The sequence below is a fragment of the Bos indicus x Bos taurus genome, chromosome 26, assembly GCF_003369695.1.
Source record: "Bos indicus x Bos taurus breed Angus x Brahman F1 hybrid chromosome 26, Bos_hybrid_MaternalHap_v2.0, whole genome shotgun sequence".
Taxonomy (NCBI): domain Eukaryota; kingdom Metazoa; phylum Chordata; class Mammalia; order Artiodactyla; family Bovidae; genus Bos; species Bos indicus x Bos taurus.
The window spans coordinates 32470743-32492578 of NC_040101.1; the positions used below are offsets into that span (position 1 = coordinate 32470743).

At 48.3% G+C, this 21836-nt stretch overlaps 1 protein-coding gene and 1 long non-coding RNA gene across 2 annotated transcripts; one reads left to right on the top strand and one right to left on the bottom strand.

The window, feature by feature from the left end:
- GOLGA7B (golgin A7 family member B) lies at positions 1 to 13791 on the bottom strand. The gene is made up of 6 exons (XM_027528891.1): positions 13322 to 13791; positions 5658 to 5783; positions 3997 to 4149; positions 3802 to 3903; positions 2376 to 2427; positions 1 to 2000 (listed from the first exon to the last, which is right to left on the bottom strand). The coding sequence occupies exons 1-6, from the start codon at positions 13331 to 13333 to the stop codon at positions 1537 to 1539; spliced, it is 909 nt and encodes a 302-aa protein (XP_027384692.1). The 5' UTR covers positions 13334 to 13791; the 3' UTR covers positions 1 to 1536.
- On the top strand, positions 13328 to 20233 carry LOC113884352. The gene is made up of 3 exons (XR_003508854.1): positions 13328 to 13413; positions 17086 to 17283; positions 19570 to 20233. It is a non-coding gene; the product is annotated as an uncharacterized LOC113884352 (long non-coding RNA).
- Positions 20234 to 21836: the final 1603 nt, after the last annotated feature.

The window sequence follows — 21836 nt, forward strand, 5'->3', positions numbered from 1 at the left end:
TTACATGTTATTTAGTTTTATAAGAGCCAAGACACACCTCTGCTAGATTCCAACACCCACATACTTTTCTTTAGAACGGAGTGACCTGTATGATCCAACCCCTAACAGATATGAGCTCAAGACATAGATATTTATCTAATTAATTCATGACTTGATTTTGACCTGGTTTCAGTTCAACCTGTTCCCCCCACCTAAGGATCCGAGGGCCAAATAAAAGCTCCAGATTAGAGATGAGGAATGTCTGCCTCCCCACCAGACTACAAACTCAAAGAAGACATTGTTCATTCTTCCATGTCCGGGTGCTGCCTCTTCAGAAACACACTTGGCCCCGTCTCCTCAGCAGGAGGTGAGTGGGTCACTAAGCATCCCCTCGCCGTGATCCTGGGGCGTAGATCTGACCCCCCATTGCCGAGGGGGGAGAGAAGCAGCAGAGAGCCTCAAGCTGGGCAAGTCCTTTTATTGGAAAAAGAAATAATAAGATGAAAGGCCACCGCACGGCCAGCGCCCAGCCATTTCACGGGAGATGCATCATTCACCTGACAGGTTGGCCACAGCCATGCGGAGGGCCAGAGTGGGCACAGGCCAGGTTCAGAGGGAAGGGGACTGTGGTGGAGATCAGTGGGCTGCAGCTCACCCAGGGAACACTTGGACCAGGACCCACTGAGACTCAGGGGCTGGGCCACCCTCACCAGCTCTCTGAACCCTTCCCATATACTCCTCCTGCATCCAAAGAAAGTCAGGCCCCTCTTTGGTTCCAGAAAGCTACCTGCAGTGACTGGTCTCTCATATTCCCCTCTAGCACCTCCTGCCGGCCAAGACAGGCAGCCTGCTTCTGTCCATCTCCAGACACCAGGGAGGGGCTGCTGGGCCTCGGCAGTCAGGGCCTCACCGGCTGGACACCCCTCTTTCAAGAAAGAAATTTGCCTTTTCCCCTGCAGATTGGCAGCCTCTTTGGCCTTCCAAGGACGTCTCACACAGCCTTGGAGACCCCCTGAGTACGCAGTGCCCAGGGCCCTGTTGCCTTGTTATGGGGGACCTGAAGTGGGGCACAGAAGGCCATGGAAGGTTGGCTCCACTCTCCTAGAACCCCAATGCTTTTGTTAGAATGTATACAGTACAGTCAGAAGGTGGGGAGAAACATGCCAGTGGGGGAGAGACCAAGAAGAAGAGCCTAGCTGGCAGCCAAGCAAGAGACAAGGGATGTTAGGACATTTATTTACAAGAGGACAGGCTGGACCCACCCAGGGAAGCAGCCAGACCATGGCGCACAAAGATAAGACAAGATGCAGAGAGGGGCAAACATCGGCCCAGTAGCCAAGGGCAACATACAAGTGCATTCACACACCTGTATGCACACGTGTGTACACACACACGAGGGCAGTCACACACAGGCACTCACAGCACACTCATGCACACACCTGTCCTCACACATACCTACACACAGGTGCATTGGTGCACACAGGGCACACACATATGTGCACATACACATGTGCCTGCCCGCACACACACTCACTCTCACACACGCACGTTCTAATCTCAGGAAGTTGGCTCCCGTTTTGGAGGTTCAAGCCCCCCAAGGCTACATCTCTCCATGAAGCATCTCTCCGGACCCCCATACAACCTTCCAGAGGCCAGGCCATGTGCCCCACCTCCACCAGCACCTGGCCTGCCAAGTCGCAGTAGCTGGACACTTCTGAGAGAGTCCAAGATGACCTCCAGGCTCTGGGTGGAGGACAGGGATGCCAGGAGTCTAGAAGAGGTCAGGAGGGGGCTGACCACTCCTGTCTCCCCAGACCTTGAATCAGTGGAGGCAGGATCACAGACAGGCAGAGGCCCTGTGGTGGCGTCAGAAAGCATACACACTGGGAGACAGCCTCGGGGCGTGGGACCCCGAGGAAGGGAGTCCTGGTGGATGTGGGATTTGGAGTCAAGTACCATGCAGGATGGGCATTCTCTATTTGATGGGCTTGGATCCTTTTCAGGGGGTGTCGGGAGGGAAGCTGCGGAAGAAAGGGGTTTGTCCAATCAGTGTTGTCCCCACCCCCACCCCCACCCCGTGGAAGACCTGCCTCCGTGTGACCCAGACCAGCCCCGTCGGATAAAAGCCAAGTCAGGAAGTGGACCGTCCTGCCAGTGGGCAAGGGGCGCCAGCTGATGGCCCGCGGGCGACACTGGGCGGGTCAGCCTCCTTCCCGCCCTGGGCAGGAGATGGGCCCAGAGAATGATTCAGAAGCGGGTGCTCTGGTAGCGCAGCCGCCTCAGGTCTGCGAGGCCCTCAGTCCAGCCGTACACCTCCCTGCAGGGACTCTCGGCCAGTCACCGGCCCCCCGCCCCACCGCCCCCACCACTGCTGCTGCCGCTGCCGCTGCTGCTACCGCTGCTCGAGCTGCCGCTGCTGCACCGGTCCTCGTAGATGGAGATCTCGATCTGGGCGGGCGTTAAGGAAGGGTGCAAGCCGAAGGGAACCGGCTGATGGAGGTCAGCAGGGAAGCGCGAGGCCAGGCTGCTGCTGCTTCCCAGACGGGCAGGACGCGGACGCCTGAGAGCCACACCCAAACCCCTCCTCTCACCTGCGCTGGCTCGGCTCAAAGGCGCCTGCGCACAGCCAGGACCCGGCGCTAAAATTCTAGCGAGTCTAATCTTTGTATCCCAGCACGTGATGTACCCAATGTAGTGGGTGTGATTGAACAGGTGTGAGGACTTGGCTGTCCTGAGTTCAAATGTCCCCATACCCAATCTCAGCTATGTGACTTTTGACCAATCACCTCACTTGTTACCATCTGTTATCTGATCTGTAAAATGGGGATAATAATAGAATCTTGGAGTTATTGACAGAATTAAATGAAATAAAGCATGTAAAAGACTAAACACAATACCTGGCACATAGTAAAGCCTCGATGAGAAGAAGCGCTTCTCCTTGGGCTTTGTAAGCATGAGATTCCCTGGGATTTGTGTTTTCTTTACCAGTAAATGTTATTTTTAAGAATTCTACTATCTGCTGCTGACCGGGGGTGGGGGAAATGTATGTATACCTTGATCAGGGGGAGTGGGTAGACCTATAACACACTCGAGGGCCAGTCTCCCACCAAGACCTCCATCTTCTCATCTGTGAAAGGGGTACAAGGGGACCTACCGCATAGGCTTCAATGAGGGTTAAATGCAAGGGCAGTGAAGAGTGGGCCTGAGCTCAGATCTTGGCTCTGGTGGTCGCTGGCTGGGCGGCTCTGAGTCAGGGTCCACTACAAAGGCAATAAGAAGAGTTACCCATTTTACAGGGGTCTTATGAGAAGTACAGGAATTCATATTTTCAAAGCACTTACTGTGACATCTGGCATGTATTGATATTAACCACTGGTTAAATGCAGGCTTCCCAGGTGGCACTAGTGGTAAAGAACCCGCCTGCCAATGCAGAAGATGTAAGAGATGCAGTTTCAATCCCTGGGTCGGGAAGACCCCTATAGAAGGGCATGGCAACCCACTCTAGTATTCTTGCCTGGAGAATCCCCTGGACAGAGGAGCCTGGCAGGCTCCAGTACATAGGGTTGCAAAGAGTCGGACATGACTGAAGTGACTTAGCACACACCCACGCACTGATTAAATGCAGCTCAATAAAAGCAAAGCCTAAAATTTACAAATAGCACTAACTTATGGTGGGAGAGGAAGGTCAATGATCAGGGATATGGGGAACCCTAAGAAATCCTGAGCAGAGTCCCCTAGGGTGGTCCAGCTTCCTGGCAGCCTCCCCGGGGCTCCTGCTGGCTGCAGCTGGGTGCCTTAGAATGGAACAGCCAGAAAGGATACAACTCTCATCCCACGCTCCACGGGGTCTGTAAGTAGGAGGCCTCGGGGGGCAAAGACCTTCTCATTCTGCTCCTGGATGTAGCGGGAGATCTTCTTGAGAACCTGTGAGGAGAGGGGCCCATTGAGGCTGAGGCTGAGGCTGAGGCACCGGAGCCCCAGGGGGGAGGGAATGTGGGGCTGTGGGGGAATAGCCACCTTCTCATAGTGGGTCTCCATGCAGAGGAAGATGAAGTAGGCCGTGGCACAGGCCAGGCAGCCCTCGAGGTAAGAGCTGCCCCCAATCTTCTCGGCCTCCGCGTAGAAGCTGTTGAGGGTCTTCACGGTCTCCTCAAAGAGCTGCCGCTCGATCTGGAGGGAGAGAGAGACAGGGAGCAGGACCCAGGTCAGCCTCCCTGGAGTGTGGTTGCCGTGGTGGGGCGTCACCAATGTGGGGGGTTGGGGGCACACAGGCAAGACCAGAGAGATGCCCATGAGCACTTGACAGGAAGTCAGGAGCCTGGGGGTCCAGTCCAGACTTGGCTATCAACTAACTGCATGACCTTGAGCTAATGATTTAACTACTCTAGCCTCAGTTTCCACATCTATAAAATGGAAACAAAAATGACGACTTGTCCTCACTTGAAAACAGAAAACTCTCATGAAATCCAAGAGGTGAACATTTTCTGCAGTGGATCAGCTCTCTATGCTCTCCCTGCCAGGACTCTGACCAACCTGAGCACCCAATTCTATCTATATCCACTATGGATGCATAAGGAAACAAGAGTCCTGTGGAAACGCAGAGTTGGACATCAAGGCCTTTCTGGCGCTCAGTCAGTTTGGTACCTCACTTCCTCTTCCTGTCCCTGAGCTTTCTCTCTTAAAGGAGAGGATGAACTAGAGCAATGCTTCTCCAACTTTAATGCATGTATGAATAACCTCGGGATCTTAAAATGCAGATTATGAATCAGTAGATCCAGGGTGGAGCCTGAGATGCTATTTCCAGGAGACAGGGTGTTGCCTGTGCACAGGCCACAGTTTTGGTTCAAGGGCTTAGCGGTTCTCAATTCTGGTGCACACTAAAATCTCCCGAAGAGATTTTAAAATGTAGGCACACCCAGGTCTTGCCTCCAAGAGATTCTGATTCAAATGGTCTGGGAAGGGGGAGGGTGGTTCAGAGCAGCAAAGACCACCACTATCTTAGTCTACCGAAACTGACACCTGCAATTTTTTTTCAAAAGCTCCCAGGTGGTTCTAATGGGCAGCCAATCATGAGAAGCACCGCACTAGGACAGCAGAGATTCTAAGTGGGATCCATATTCACCTGGTGCCATATCGCCTGGGGCTTTCTCATTAAAAATTAAGATCCTCAGCCCAGCTGCACATTGGAACCATCTGGGAAAATTTAAAGCAATGCTGATACCTGGGCCCCAGCCCCAGACACTCTGATTTGATTGATGTTGGGTGTGGTCTGAGCATCAGAATTCTTTTAAGCTCCCCAGGAAATTCTAATGCACAGCTGGAGTTGAGAAGTGCTTCTAAAAAGAGATTCCTGAACCTAATCCTGCAGCTGAGTCAGCATCTCTGATGACATCTGATATTATCCAATAAGACTCAGGAATTCGTGTTTGTTTGACAAGCTCCCTAGGTGATTCTCTGAAATTTGAGAACCACTGAACTAGAAAATCTCTGAATTTTTTTTTTTCAGCTCCAACTTTCTAGGAGGCAACAGTGAGGCAAAATGCTTTAGTTCTTCCACATGAAGCAGCTGAGCAAGTTGTTTCCTATACTATTTTTATCCTAGAAAAAGATAAATATTCTAATAAGCCCCTCAGTTCCATTATGTTCTGTGTCCCAAATTTAGGGAAAGACATCCTTACCCGACTGTCCAGCTCTGGGGGGAACTTGGTCTGGAACTGGCAGATGGTCCCATCGCTGTAGTCTCTCTGGATAAAGACCTTGGTGGCCAGCGAGGCACTTCGCCGGAGCTCCTGCAGATTGTGGACCTTGGGAATTGATCGGGAGGCATGAACTCAAGGTGATCTTCCTTCTAGGTTTGTCCAAGGCTGAGCGGTTTATTAGGGTGTGGGCCTGTCATAGCTAAAACCAGGAAAGTTTTCAGGAAACCAGGACAAGTTGTCCACCCTACAAGTGTTCAAGGAAGGCCATGGGAAGCAAGCCTATCAAGATTACCCAGAGGATGCCTCCAGCTATCCCAGAAACATCCTGGAAAAGCCTGAAGCAGGGCCAAAGTTGAGCCAAAATAAGAGGTTCTAGAACCACCCACAGAGCCAGGAACAAATTGTAATGAAAGGAAAACATTTCCTGATGGCTCACCCAGATCCTCTTCTCTCTCGGTCTCTCTCTTTCACACACACACACACGTGCACACATGCCCATCGAAGGGCCTTTCACTCTCTCATTCATTCAGCAAGTTTCAAACATTCACAACTTGTCAGGCCTTGGCTTGGAGACCCCAGCACTGAATAAGACTGACGCCTCAAGTGGGGCTGACAGCACTTTACTGGGGAAGGAGAGTACATGGGGCAGAGGAAGACAGGATGTACCCATGAACTCAGAGGGAGACTGGGGTTCAGGCCAAGTTATGACCAAGGTCAGAAACACCACAGATCATTTCCATGTCCAGCACTTCTCATCACAGGAATGAAGGGGGCCCACAGACACTGAAATTCCCCAGAGAAATCTGTGGATGAAGTGGGCCAAGGCCAGAAACTGAAGAAGTCTCCTGCCCGGGCAGGAAGGAGTGGAAGGACTTTGGTCCCTTGTCCACACCTGAGGACTTGGCATTGACACAGACTGTAGAGTCTGGGGGTGGGGCGGGGAGTGGGCTCAATTCCACAGAAGAACAGAGCCTCTTTTTTGCACTTCTAGCCTCCATCACCCACATTTGAGACAAGCAACCCATTGGGTGAAATATGTCAGACATTAGAACTATGTGGAGCCCAAGCCCCAAAGGCAGACTGAACACAGCCAGTTCATCCTGTGTAATTAAGGTGAATCCATTCAGTCACTCGGCTTTCATTTCTTGAGTCCCTACTATTGCCAGGCTCTGGGGATGCTGAGCAAAAGACAGTCATGAGCTCCAGGGAGGAAGACAAGTAAATATATAATGAATCAGACTGTGATAAATGCTACAGAGAAGTAGCATCTTACCCAGAAATGCTTGCTCAGAAAAGGCTTCCTGAGGTCTGTGCGGAGTCATAAAGGAGCTACCAGTAGTAGAGGGTTGGCAGGGGGTGGGGGGGCAGGCGGAGAAAAGGCAACCCAGAGGGAGAAGCCTGTGCAAAGTGAGAGAGACAGCGGAGAACAAGTTCTGCTGCAATGACTGGAGGCAGATTTCAGCAAGAATGGACTGGTTTGCAGATCAGATAAAAGCAGTAGATGAAGAGAGTATAGAGGAGTCAAGGGGTAGATCACAAAGGGCTTGACAAGTTTCTACTGGAGGGGATGATTTCTGATAGAAGATACACTTGCTTAAGAACTGGGGAAGAATAAGTAACAAGAAAAAGGTTGTCAGTATGGTAGTAGGAGCAGATCCAGGGCCTGGGATGGTACAAAAGCAGAGACTGCAAATGAGATTTTCCTAAATCCAAGTGAATTTTGCTCTATTTAAGAGTGTGATCCCAAAGTATTGTGATCAGATGAAATAATGTACAAGGGCTCCTATAGTCTTCATAGTCCTTGATGCTCCTAATCAAGGTTTTAATTGAGAGTCTCTTGACTTTTAGCAGGATCCTATGATAACTTTGAAAAATAAAGAATGCTTTGGTAACATAAATAAGTTCATCAGTGCTTCTGCTCTGTTTAGTTAAGGTTTCACATGATTGTGTTTTCAAAAGAAAGGGGCCTGTGACCTTCCTCCACCCTTCTCAACCAACTACATGAGCCTGTCAACCTTGAAGATGGAGTCCCCTGGCCCCAGAAGGGTCATTCTGGCAGCTTCATGAGTGGTGCACTGAAGCAGGCATGACTGGGTTAGGGGGCCAGTTGGAGGGATGACTATCTTTGTAGTAGTTCAGGGGAAAACTAAAGTGGGTCTAAGTTAAGAAAAATTATGGTGAGAATAGAAAGGGAAAGAACAGTGCTTCAGTCATTCTGAGATGGGCTCGGCTTCCTCCCTTCCAATATCCCCCTTTGTCTGTGCCCAAACACACCGTGTGCCACCATGAAGGTGTGTATGTCTTAGTGACTGGTGAGCTGTTGACTCTAGACAAGGAGCTGTTGACTCCTTCCTCTTAGGCACACAGCTAGATTAGTTCTCAGCCTCCTTTTCAGTTAAGTGTGGCCACGTGACTGAATAGAATGTGAGTGGGAATGATGGATGTCATGTATAGGCTCGGCTCATGAAGACCACCCCTCCTCTGTGATCTTGCCCCGTCCACAGAAACCAAGGGAGCCATGTGTTGAAGATACTGGAACCACAGGCTGTAGAGAACCTGGGTCCCTGAATCACTGCTTGGAGGAGAGCCACAGACTGATCAGGAACACAGGCCTGAGCAAGAAACAAACCTCTATTTTATTACAGCATTTAAGATTTTAGGGCACTACCTGGCATAATATATTCCCATTTCTTTTTGGCATTTATCCACAGGTTCCCAAGTAGTCAGAGCAGGAAGGGTCAATACCCTTTCCAAACCCAACAATATCCTGAGCCTGAGAACACTATCCTGGCTTTGGGTGACTAGGGATCTTCTTCCCTACCTGGAGAGTGCTTGTGGGGTCTTGAGAAGTTACTAGAAGATGGTATCAGACACACTTTATATGCCAGCACCCTAGTTCCCCAGATCTACTTAGAGCACACATATCATAAAATCATCTACAGTTGGTAAAGAGTAGGATCAAAGGTAAGGCAGAGTCTCCTGTCTCTCCATCCATGGTGGCTTGGTTGTGAAGTGCCATAACGCCCTGGTGGGTAGATAACCCACTGACCAAGGAGCAGGAAACTGGCCTGCCAGTCCTGGCCACATGATTCTGGGAAAGTCTCCCCTTCTCTGGGCTTCTGTTTCTTCAACTTGAAACTGAGAAGTTGGAACTACATCATCACTAAAGCTGTTGCCAGCTCTGACATTCTAAGGCCTTATAAGGGATTAGGAATGCAACGGTTCTCAGGGACTAAGCGTGTAAGTGAGTCAGCTGGTTGTTGTCCAGTTGCTCCGTCTTGTCCAGCTCTTTGCAGCCCCATGAACTGCAGCACGCCAAGCTTTCCTGTCCTTCACCATCTCCCGGAGCTTGCTCAAACTCATGTCCATTGAGTCAGTGATGCCATCCAACCATCTGGTCCTCTGTCACCCCCTTCTCCTCCTGCTTTCAATCTTTCCCAGCATCAGGGTTTTCTAATGAGTCGGCTCTTCACATCAGGTAGCAAAAGTATTGGGTTTTGTGACTAATTAGAGAACTCATGTGCTATCTCAAGAAAGCAGCTGATCATTGCCATGTGAGAATATGTGCCCAGGTTGCCACAATTCTGATTTTTTAAGAGAAGCCATAAATTCAGATTTCCTTAATATCAGATATCCAGATTTTTAAATGTTTCCAATGAATTTTTTAAATTTATAAGCATTGAGCAGACCAAAGAAGGCACATCTGTAAACTAGATTCATTCCTAAAGCTGCCAGCTTAGGACCTCTGAACTAAAATCCCAGGGTGGGGCCCCTTGGGCCAGAGCTAGAGCCCGAGACCAAGCCACTTGCCAGCTACTTAGCTTTCAGAAAGCTGACAGGAGTTTTCAGTCAAGATCCATAGATCCATGATGCTCTCCACCCCTGGGCAGCACTCCTCGGGTTTCCTAAATGATGCAGAAACGTGGGCTTCTCATGTGCCTTTCCCCTTCCTGAACTCTCCCCTCTCTCTCCTCACCATCCCTCTGCTGCCGGCACCTGAGTAAAGACAGGACCAAGAGGCATTGCACAAAGAAGAAAGAAAATCAGCAGTAAGATCTGCGGACACCAATTTTCAAACTATAGTGTGGCAGGAAGAGGAGACTGCCAGGAGAGTAGGTACCCCCAGTCTCACATCTAGGGTCTGTACACCTGATGGAGTCAACGTGGAAGACTCCAAGGAGCAAAGGAGCAAGCACCGCAGTGCAGGTGAGCACTCCCAGGCGGAGGCCCCATCTGGCCCACATCTCCAGCCTCATTAAAAACCAGCTAATTCCCGAGGACACATCTGAGACTCAACTCAAGAATCAGAAGACTCAGATGATGAGCCAACACCATGCTCCCTGGCTGGGGTGTGGAGGAGGAGTGAGGATGGTGAATCACAGGCAGCAGGTTGGGCCTCAGGATGGAAACCTGGGCACAGGGCCTCCTTCCTTCTCAGACTGCACCAGAGCCCCGGCCCATTGTCTGCTGCTGCTGCTAAGTCACGTCAGTTGCGTCCGACTCTGTGCGACCCCATTGTCTGCTGCTTGTTGATCCCATACCTCAGAGATCAAACCTTCAATGCCCCTCTTGGATAATGCTACTTTGTTGTCATTGGTTAGTCTCTAAGTTGTGTCGGATTCTTAGCAACCCCATGGACTGTAGCCCACCAGATTCCTCTGTTCATGGGGATTTCCCAAGAAACTATTCTGGAGCGGGTTGCCATTTCCTTCTTCAGGGGGTCTTCCCAACCCAGGGATCAAACTCACGTCTCCTCCATTGGCAGGTGGATTCTTTACCCCTGAGCCACCAGGGAAGCCCCTAATGCTACTTGGGTGCATTTTAAAATCTCTTAGGGGCCAAACTTCACCACTTGGAGAAGTTCCTCCCAGCCAGGCATTTCCCAGTTGTCCTTGGCCATTTGGACTGGTTTCCAGGGCAGACCCTGATCCCATGACACACATTCACAGAGGTTTGTCATGAAGGAAATGGGCTTATTACAGTTTTCTAAATGAGGTCAGTGTACAGCTCAGGAGGCTTTATCCCTCCTCTGGGGTTCTCACACATACACCCTTCCCCTAATGTTCACTCCTAAACAGAAATTAGGGAGTATAAAAGATCCAGTCTCCATGCCTTCCATCCAGGGATCCAAAGATATCCAACCTTTCTCAGTTCTCTCCTTCTGTTTCTTATTCCCTCTCCATCCCACTTTCCCTGCCTCCTCCTCCCTCCCTTTCTCCCCCTTCTCTTCTCAAAACATCTTTCACTGGAGCTGAGGACTTCCCATTCAGAAGCCTAAGGGAATGGCCCTGGGAGCTTGGCATGAGGTTTTCTTTCTCCCAACAGGTTTTTCCTGGTAATCTTAACTCAATCCTAACAGTAAAAACAGCCTGGGGAAAATGACTCACTCTGCAGCCCAGATAATGTGGACGTCCTGTGCCTTGGCAGAACTAAGGCTTCCTCCCTCCGAGCCGTCATCAGAGTATAGCCAAGGCCCAGCCGGGAAATGGGCAATGTTTGTCCTCAGCCCCTCTCCCCTCTGGGCATGGCTCCATTCCTCTGCCCTCAAGCTGAGCCAGCCAGGCCATTCAGGGTACCTGAGTCCCTATGCTCCAGCCCTTCCCGAACTCCTTTGCATCCTTCACCATCAAAAGACCCCTAGTCCTCTTCTGTCTATTGGGCAACACAGCTGACTAACTGAATACACTGGATGCAACAAAAAAATCACTGGCCATGGAGACAGAAGGCTCAAGTTCTTCTCCTGGCTCCGCCACTTTTTAAGCCACATTTTCTTGGATAAGCCTCAGCACTCCAGTTGCATCATCTGTAAAATGGGATAATGATGCTTTCCTTGGCTCCTTCACAGGGATTAGGCAATCTTCTGAGCCTCAGTTGTCTCATCTGTTAATTGGGGATAATGACGCCACCTTCGCCCACTTCACAGCGTTGCTTTAAAGCTCAAAGGAGATCATGCATGTGATAGCACTTTGTACACAAGAAAATGCTATGTTCACAGAAGCGTTATGAGCAGAGCCTCTCCCAGGCTAACAGCAGCCACCTGGAAACACTGGCTCCACTGAGAGATGTAAGCTTGCTGGTTGGAATCTGTGAACCATAGCAGAATGGAGAGGGAGATTTGCTGGGACAAATGGGCCTCTTGGAATCTGTCAGATCTCATCACAGATGTGGACACCTTCTATGCCCACACTGCTGGCCCAACTGTGCCTGAGTGGCTGAACTCTCCCCTTCCTGCCCAACAGCGGCAGCCTCTTTACTGCAGTCTGGCAGCCTTGTCTGGAAGGTGACCAGCTCCTTGGCCATCTCTCCTTTGTTTTCCACCCCCAACCCCTTCTCAGTATCTTTGGCACTCTCTGAACACTCTGCATACCTCCACCCTAGAAACCAAGCTCCGTGAGTCTGCTCAGGACTTGCCCCTCACTGGGTCCTAGGTGACGAGTTCTCCTACTTAACCCTGTGCCTTGTCAGAAAGCTGAGTGATGTCAAGCAACTGCATCTCATTCCGTGGTGGCAACAACAGAAGAATAACAACAGCAACACTTGGCAGTGATGTTGCACTGATCAGCAGGATGCCCAGAGGCACTGCCTAGCATCATTCAAAAGCCTTTGCTGTCCCCCGGGCTTCTGTTCCAGCTGGGCTGGAAATGGGGAAACACCACCAAAAAAGTCAACATCAGAACAGGGGAAATCTGTTGTCCTGGGTTCCACTCCCAAATTTAAAGAAGAAACTTCCAGCTCTGGTGCTGACAAGCTGTGACTATTAAATAGATCCTCTTCTTCATGTATTAGCTCTACCACTTATAAAAGTGGGAATATAAAGAGCCCCATTTCCCTTGTGAAATGAGGGGTAGAGAAGGTAATTCCTAATCTCGTAAGCACTAGACACAGATCCTGCCCTCAGTCCATAGGTCCTTGGTTCAGCTTTCAAGCCCCTTGAAAGTGACACACCTATAGGCACACCCTGAAGAAGGCGGCTCCTCCCACCAGACACGAGAGAAATGTGATCTTCTGGTACAGGGAACTCAAAAGGGGTGAAGAAGCGAGAAAGGGTCATATGCAAAATTGAACTGGTGCAGGCAGATCATTGAAACCAACTATTTGGGGTTTTGACCTGAGGATTCTTTGTCTCCTCCTGTCCCCCACGCCCCACCTCCGTGGAGGAAATGCGGATGTGAAGGTAGCTCTGTCATCTCTCTGCCAGACTTTTGGGATCAGAAGCTAGATGGCTGCATCGCATAGCAACAGCAGCCAGCCGCCTTCCCTCCCTAAAACAGGCTCAGGCTCGTCTCCAACCCTCTAGGGAAGTGGTTTCAGGACTTGCAGTCGGTGAGAAGGGGAAACCCCAGCTGAAGCCCCGGAACAACCCTGGCGCTAGTGCCAACAAGTGGTGCAGACAGCTTCGGGATTCAGATGAGGAAGATTGACACGCCAGGGGTCAAAGGAGCTCCAATGAGGAGCCCCTTTCTTCCACCCTGCTATTCCACCTCCCCCCTACGCCCTCCCTGCGCACCTGATCGGGGAAAGCCACCCCATCCCATCTTACCCCAGCCCCCTCATCCAACCCCATTCCACCCTTTCCCGCCCCTAGAAGCGATCTCTTCCCACAGCAGTCAGGCATTGACTGCGGGCGGGTGCTCGCCCCCTACCTCAGTGGCCATGTTCCGGGGGCGCTGACTGCTCCGAGCCCGCTGCGGGGCCCGTCGAGGAGGGATGTTGGCGCTGCTGACTCAGGGAGCAGGTGGGTTGACAGCGACGAGACCCGGGCCCGAGCGCTGTCCGCGGTGCTGATGCGAACGTCGCGGACCCGAGCGCCTGTGGGCGGGTGGGCCGGCGGGCGCTTAGGTCCTGGAGACGATCACTGTGCTGTCCGCGGTGCTGATAAGAGCTCCGGGCCGGAGAGGCGAGGCCGCACCCGAGGCTCTTCAGGGCCCGATCGCTAGTTGCCGCTGCTCCTGCAGGCAACGGCCTGGTTATCTTTGACAGCGGCGGCGGGCGTGGGGGCGGCGGGGAGGGGGTAGGAGGGGCCAGGCGCCTCCGCAGATCGGGAGCGGGAAGCGGAGGCCCCCAGACTCCGGCGCCCGCCCGCCGGAGAGGAGCCCCGCCCGCGGCCAGAGGCTCCGCTCCCGCCGGGCCCGGAGGCCCCGCCTCTCCTGCCTGTCCTTCCCCCTAATAAGAGCGCCAGGAGCTCTGCGCTCACTACCGAGGCCTCCCAGGGCTTCCAGACTAGGAGGAAAGAGAGGTAGGACCGTTCTGGGACAAGACATTCCAGCTTGCCAAGGCTGACGGTCCTAGACTCGTTCGCGGGCCCCCAGGTGCGGCTGTTTTTTCCGTTCCAACACCCCTCTTCCCAACCCCTCCCCCACCATGGCCCAGGCTGCCTCTTATGTTTTTGTTTTTCTCTTTTTTCTCTTACGTTTCTTCTCTGTGGCCCCCTCTCGAGGCCTGCATGTACATTCCTTCCTCTCCCCTCTGTCCTTTTCACTGCCACGAAACCTATCAGCTAGAGGAGGATGCTGCAGACCACAGGTAATCGTTTCCTTTCTTTAAATATGTGCCCTTGTTTCATCCCCAGAAATACCCTGGGGTCCCTTCTTTCAGGGAGCGCCAGACTGAAGCCAGACTCTCCTTGCTGCTTTTCCTGGCTCTGACCCCAACCCTAGTCTTCCCTCTCTCCTCTGAAATCCCAGAGTTTACACACACACACCATCACCACACTTAAAAACCACAAGCAGATGGTGCCAAACTGGTATGCCCACCCTTTAAGGATGGCAGGTCTGGCTCTGGCGCCTCTTTCATATTTTTCAACATCACACCTTCCAACCAGATGACCTATCTATTTGCATAATAAACAAAAATGAAGCACCAACACAGGTGCCCTTTTATACACCCATATACTTCCCTTGGTCTCTGAGAGAAAGCTGGGAATACTCCTCTGCAGCTCACAGTTGCCTGAGGGTTAACACACACAGTTAGCCAGGAGACCTGGGTCCTGGCTCAGGCAGTATGACCTTAAGTAAGCACTTCACATCTGGTCTTCTTTCTGTAAACTGAGTATTGAACTTCACTAGATTATTTCTAGGGCTCTTTCTTTTTCCTCAACCTTTTATTTTAAAAATTTCAAACATACAGAAACTTTGAAAGGTTAGTACAATGAACTGTACCATCCACCTAGCTTCACCAATCGTTAGCATTTTGTCACATTTGCTTGATAGATACAGAAACATAGAGATATAATTGGCTAGATTATTAGAAAGTAAGTGAGGGTTTATTCTTAAGTACCTCACCATGTATCTCCTAAAAATAAGGGCATTCTCCTATCTAATCACAATATTATTATCACACTTTAAAAAGTTCCATATCATCTTATATTCTAGGATACCTTATTGCCCCTAAAAGACATTAATAGCAATGACCCCTCAGAGCATCTCATGTTTAATAGCTAACATTTGTTAAGCACTTACGATGTGCCAGACCATATTCTACATACTCTACATGTATTATCTTATATAATCCTCATAATTATTCTTTGAATTAAATGCCTTTTATTATTTCTACTTTACAAATGAGGAAACTGAGTAAGTTACTGGAGGTCACATGGCCTGTGAGGAACAGAGGCAAGATTCAAACAAGGCAGTCAAGCTCCAGGGCTCATGTGGTTGATCCCCTTATCTGTACTGTCTCCTTCCAGCATTGTGTAGCCTATAAATTAGCAAAACAGTAACCACATCTCCAATTGCCTATTTCACAGATAAAAACAGAGTCCCCAAGGATAAGGACATGACAAAGAAATTAAAGGCAGATGTTTCATTTCACCTATAGCTTTGCAAATGATTTGGCATTGAACAACAACCTGAAAATATCTGTGAATCCCATGGTGGTCTCTGGTAATAAACAAACACACATCTGATGATCTCCATGTATACCTCTCCCAGTTCCTTACACTTGGTTTTGATCATATTAATTAGACAGCCATCTGAAAACCACTCTCTTCACTTGAAGATAACACACCTGGATGAGTGCATTCTATGTATATTTGTTGAACACCTACTATGTACCAGGCATTTTTCTAGGAGATTGGGATACAGGGATGACTAAATGCACGAAGATTTTGTACTTACTGAAACTTATATTAATAGGGGAATGATCAATAATGGATTAGCAAAGAGTATCAAATATCTCAAGTTGTAATCAACAATAGGAAGAAAAGTAAAGCACGGTAATGAGATAGAGATGGGGGTAGAGGGTATTTTAGAAAAAATAGGGCAAATAGAACAAAAAGGGCACCTTTTTGTTAAGGTGACATTTGGGCAGAGGCCTGAAAGAAGTGAGAGAATTTAGCATGCAGTTATCTGAGAAAGTTGACAAAGCTTAGAGGACAGAGTATGAGGGCTCTGAGGCAGGAGTGGGCTTGGCATGTTCAAATAGCAGGGAGACCAGTGTAGCTAGACTGGAGGGGGCAAAGGAAAGAGAGACAGAAGCTGAAACCAGAAAGGGAGCAGGAGCCAGGTTTTATATGACTTGTCGGCCCTCATGAGGATTTTGGATTCCATTCAGAAAGTGGGATGGCAATCCTTAAAGATTTAGAGTAGAGGCGTGGTATTATCTAATTGCAGTTTTTAATAGATTGCTCTAGATGCTAGGGTTGGCAGAGATGCAAGAACAGAAGCAATGAGGCCAATTAGGAGGCTGTTAGAGTTATCCAGGCAAGATATGGTGGTGGCTGAGATTAGGGGAGTAACAGTGGAGATGGTGAGAAGTGACCAGACTCTAGATATTTATAACTTGGAGGTAATGCTGAAAGGACCTGTGGATATATTGAGGTTGCAACATGAAATAAGTTAAAGATGATTCCAAGTTTTGAAGTCTCAGCCCCTGAAACAAAGGAGTTGTTATTTACTGAGGGAGGAAGACTAAGGGCTGAGCAAGGATGGGGAATACAGAGTTTGGATGTGTTTAGTTGATTCAGGGTATTTTTAATATTTATTATTTGGCTGCATTAGGTCTTAGGTGCAGCTTGAGGGATCTTCATTGCATAACCTGAGACCTTTCGTTGTGGTGCATGGATTCTCTAGTTGTGGCACACTGGCTTAGATGCTCTGTGGCATGTCAGACCCCAGTTCTCTGACCAGGGACTGAACTCGCATCTCCTGCATTGCAAGGTGGACTCTCAACCACTGGACTCACCAGGGAAGTCCCCTTGGTTTAGGTTTGAAGTCTGTATGCATGTTATACATCTTAGTAAAATACGCAGTTGGCATTCAGGGAAGAGGTAGAGGGTTCGAAATAAAAACTTCAGGAATCATCAATATGTGAATGGTATTTAAAACCATGGGTCTAGATGAAATTATCTAAGAAATGGGTAAAGCTAGAAAAAAATTAAGAATCAGTCCTGGTACTTTATTACTTACAGGTTGGGAAGACAAAGGATTCTAAGAGTGGCCAGTGAAGTAGAAGGAGACCTGAAGGAGAGTGGTATCCTGGAGCCAAGTAAGAAACCTGGTAACAGAGTCTTACCTGCTGCATTGAGTGCTGCTCGCATATGGAATAACATTAGAATAACATGAAGACTGAGAAATAACCATTGGACCTGGCGGCAAGAAGGCCACTGGTAATCTTGATAAGGGCTGTTTTAGTGGAGCATGGAGATGAGATTCTGATTAAAATGGGTTTGAGAGTCAGAATGGAGGAGAGGAAGCAGAGATACTGGGAGTGTGGACAACTCCTTTAGTCATTCTGCTGTAAAGGAGAGTGACAAGTAGTATGGTGGCTTGAGGGAGAGGAAGGAGCAAAGGAGGTTCTTTTAAATTGGAGACTTTAGAGTCTGGGGTTTGCTGACAGGAATAATCTACCAGAGAGGAAACACTGATGGCTCTGAAAAAAGAGGGTTAATAGCAGAAGCAAGCCCTTAAGAGGTCAGCAGAGAATGGGCAAACACGGAGGGGGTGGCTTTGGAAAGGAGCACAGACAATTTCCCATCACAAATACAATGGAAGAATCACAGTACAGGCTACCGGTATAAGTAGACTAGGAGGTTTTGTGGTGCAAGTTAAGACCTGAGCTCTACACCTTATTCCTCTTCAACTAGCTGAGACCTGCATGCATCACAACATTTCTAAACAAGTACATTCAACCATTATGTATGAAGAGTTTGCTGTGTGCCAAGCATGGTGCTCGCACTCTCCTGTAGAGCCCAAGGAGAGTTCTCCTTACCAGTGAAATTACAGGACTAGGACTCTGTACAGAACCTTGAATTCATCCATGCAAGGATGAATGATCCCTTCTAATATCCAGCTCCTCTGACTAGAAAAAGACAGTAACAGCCTCAGCCTTTTATTACTACATTGCCTCCAGGGTTGTTATCACAGTCTTGACAGACCTCAGGCTTAGAGGCCTCAAAGTGGAAGTTATGGAGAGAGATCCATTTTCGGAGTGAGCAGAGCTTCCTATAGTACTGACTCGAGGCTGCAATGGAATCCTACAGAATGGGATGTTCCCACACTCCAGTCACTTGGACTTTAACTCTGGAGGAAGGAGAAGATGCTGAGATTTAATCTGACTGATCATTATTACCCAGCTGCCTGGGGACAAACCAGCCCCTATGCAAGAGCCTAGCTCTTTGATGTTTTTTGTCATAAATTAATGAGTTTGCCCACAAAATAACATCAAAGGAGATCCACTAACTAATTCAGTGTTATCATCCTCTAATCTTCGGCTGCATTGGAAAGTCTCCCCCAAAAGGACCACAGCCAGAAAAAGAAACCAGTGGAAAAATTTGGAAATCATGCTACCTGGAAAGAGATGAGAGGAAGACGAAGTCCTGCAGACTGCAGAAGAGACAGAGAAAGAGCTACCTAATCTCAGGGCAAGGAAGAAAAAGCAGGAGGGGGATGGAGATTCTCAGCACTTAGGTCTGGAAAGAAGACAACTGCATGCAGGCTTGAGGGGAAATTGTGGTCTGTAAAGTCTTAAATGGTGTCATTTCAGAGCACACTGTGGAGACTACAAGGAAGTGTGTGGTAGGAAACCATGTCCCTGGAGTCAGATGACATGGGTTTCAACCTCCGGCTTCTGCTGTTCACTGTATGATCACCAGCAAGTCTCAGTCTCTCTGGGCCTCTGTTCTCTGATGTGTAAATTGGTGGCAACAATTTTCTTCCCCAGACAAAATCCCTCCAAGTATAGGAGGCTATCTCTTGATACCACCTACTCTTTCAAATCTGGTCTTTCAAGAGGACAACAGGAAAAGATTTATGGAGATGCTTGCTAAAGATCCTCCCACAGTAACGTTTCTTCCAGGCCAAGCAAGTTTTCCTAAAGCACAGAAAAAAATAGCCAGCATGCTTTATTTAATTCACTGAACAGATGCTAAAAAAAAAAAAACCCCACTGTATACCAGACAGAAAGATGACCATGGGATGTTTTCAACCCCAGAAGGACCCCAAACTCTAATCAAGTGATGGCAAGTCTCCATGATAAGTATTGAGGCAGAGATGGTTTCTTTAGAAACTGAGGTCCAGAAAAAGTTTGCCCAACTACATGACATTTGGGCTTGGACTTCAAAGACTACTATCATATCCCCAGACAGTGGATGAAGGAACACCGTGTGAAAAGGCATGAAGGCATGAAAGGTTCCTAGAAACACAGAACCTTTGGAACTTCAGACTCAGGAAAGCAGCTGCAAGGTAGTATCAAGGATGACTGCAGAGGCCCTGGAAACATGAATGAAAGGGACCTACTCTAAAAATAGTACCAGAGCAGGCAGACAGTGACACTTGTCTGGAAGTGGAGTCACTAGGAGGTGACTAAGCAAATGGGAGGTTGCCACCGTTTCTTCATTCATAGTCTCCATGTCTCTCTCTCTTTGTCTTTTTCTCTCTTCCTTTTTCTTTAACAGGAAGTGGAGTGGGAGGCAAGTTTCCGTAAGAATTCACAGCTACCCCAAGAGAAACTGCCGATACTGGGATTCTTAGCTGCAGTGCATTCCTGTCTTGATGACAGCCACCAAGCTGGAAGCCCGGCAGAATTCCCAAAGAACCCCTGTTCTGAGAATGGTTCCAAAGGCCCTCTGCAGGAGCAATTATCAAAGGACTGACTGCAGGGTCTCACCTCCAAACTGGCAACAAATTCACCAATTACTTCCAACCGTAGCCAACTGAGGGGAAGACTGCAAGGCTTCTAAGTGATGGAAGTTCTTTAGAGAAGTAAATAGGCAGGAGCATAAAGGGTAATGGGTGCTTATAAAGCATCATTAATCATGAGAGCCAAAAGGAGTTCAATCCAATTTCACTGGCAGAAACCTTTGTTCAAAAGAAACCTTGCATAAAAGTCAGAGACATAAAACAAATCAGAGAAAGTGGATTTGCATGAATGGGGGGAAGACTTACCTACTTTCCCACCCTCTCACTCCCTACAAAAACCCCCAACACACCCCTCTCCAGACCTCCCAGGACTCAGTAGAATATGGGGTCTATTTTTAATCCTGAAAGTAACACATGCCTATGATTTTAAAAATCCAAACATACAGCTGCTAAGTCGCTTCAGTCGTGTCCAACTCTGTGCAACCCCATAGATGGCAGGCTACCAGGCTCCCACATCCCTGCGATTCTCCAGACAAGAACACTGGAGTAGGTTGCCATTTCCTTCTCCAATGCATGAAAGTGAAAAGTGAAAGTGAAGTCGCTCAGTCGTGTCTGACTCTTCGCAACCCCATGGACTGCAGCCCACCAGGCTTCTCCGTCCATGGGATTTTCCAAACATACAGAAAGGCATATGATAAAAAGCAAGAGTCCCCTATCTACTGTATCCTACATGTTCCTACCTTCAAGTCATTTCTCCCCTGGAAGAAATGACTTTTCACTCTTTAGCTGTTTCTGCTTTGAATTCTGATTTTTTAGAAGTTTTCTTTACATTGCTAAATGATATGCCTGTAGTTCTATTTCTTGTTTTATTAACTTTAGAAACCTTTTTCCTGTTTTCTGCTGTGGCAACAGAGAACTTAACTCACCCTGCCACCCTCACATACCAATATAATTACAGCACTATTTGAATTTAACTTTTATTTTTATCAAACTAATACACATGTAGTTAGTTTAAAATTCCAGCCAGGGACAAGGGTTTATCATGAAAAACAGAAGCCCTGTCCTGCAACCACTATGTAAAGCTGTATGGAGATTCCACAAAAGACTAAAAATAGAACTACTGTATAATTCAGCAATCACACTCCTGGGTATACATCTGAAGAAAACAAAACATTAATTTGAAAGTATACATGCACTCCAATGTTCATAGCAGCATTATTTAGAAGATCCAAGATACAGAACCAACCTAAGTGCCCATCAACAGATGAATGGATAAAAAAGATGTGGCTTATATACACAATGAAATAGGAATACTGCTCAGCCATAAAAAAGAAAGGAAGTTTTGCCATAGCTACAACTAGAGGGTACTGCTGCTGCTAAGTCACTTCAGTCGTGTCCAACTCTGTGCGAACCCATAGACGGCAGCCTACCAGCCTCCCCCGTCCCTGGGATTCTCCAGGCAAGAACACTGGAGTGGGCTGCCATTTCCTTCTCCAATGCATGAAAGTGAAAAGTGAAAGTGAAGTCGCTCAGTCGTGTCCGACCCTCAGCGACCCCATGGACTTCAGCCTTCCAGGCTCCTCTGTCCATGGGATTTTCCAGGCAAGAGTACTGGAGTGGGGTGCCGTTGCCTTCTCTGAGAGGGTACTATGCTTAGTGAAATAAGTCAGACAGAGAAAGACAAATACTGTGTGTTATCATCTAAAAACTAAAATAAATGACTGAATATAACAAAACAGAAATCAACTTACAGATATAGAGAACAAACCAGTGGTTATCAATGGGGAGAGGAAAGGGGTAAGGGCATAATAAACAGAGAGGATTAAGAGTTTTTCTATACAAACTACCACATATAAAATAAGAAAGCTACAAGGATATACTGTATAGCACAAGGAAGGAATATAGTCGATATTTTATAAGAAATGTAAGTGGAGTGTAATCTATACAGTTTTTGAATCACTGTTGTTCACCTGAAACTATATTATTAATCAACTAGACCTCAATTAAAAAAGTTGTCTTCTTGTAAAAAAATGAAATAAATAAGCTACAAGGATATATTGTACAACACAAGGAATTAGCCAAT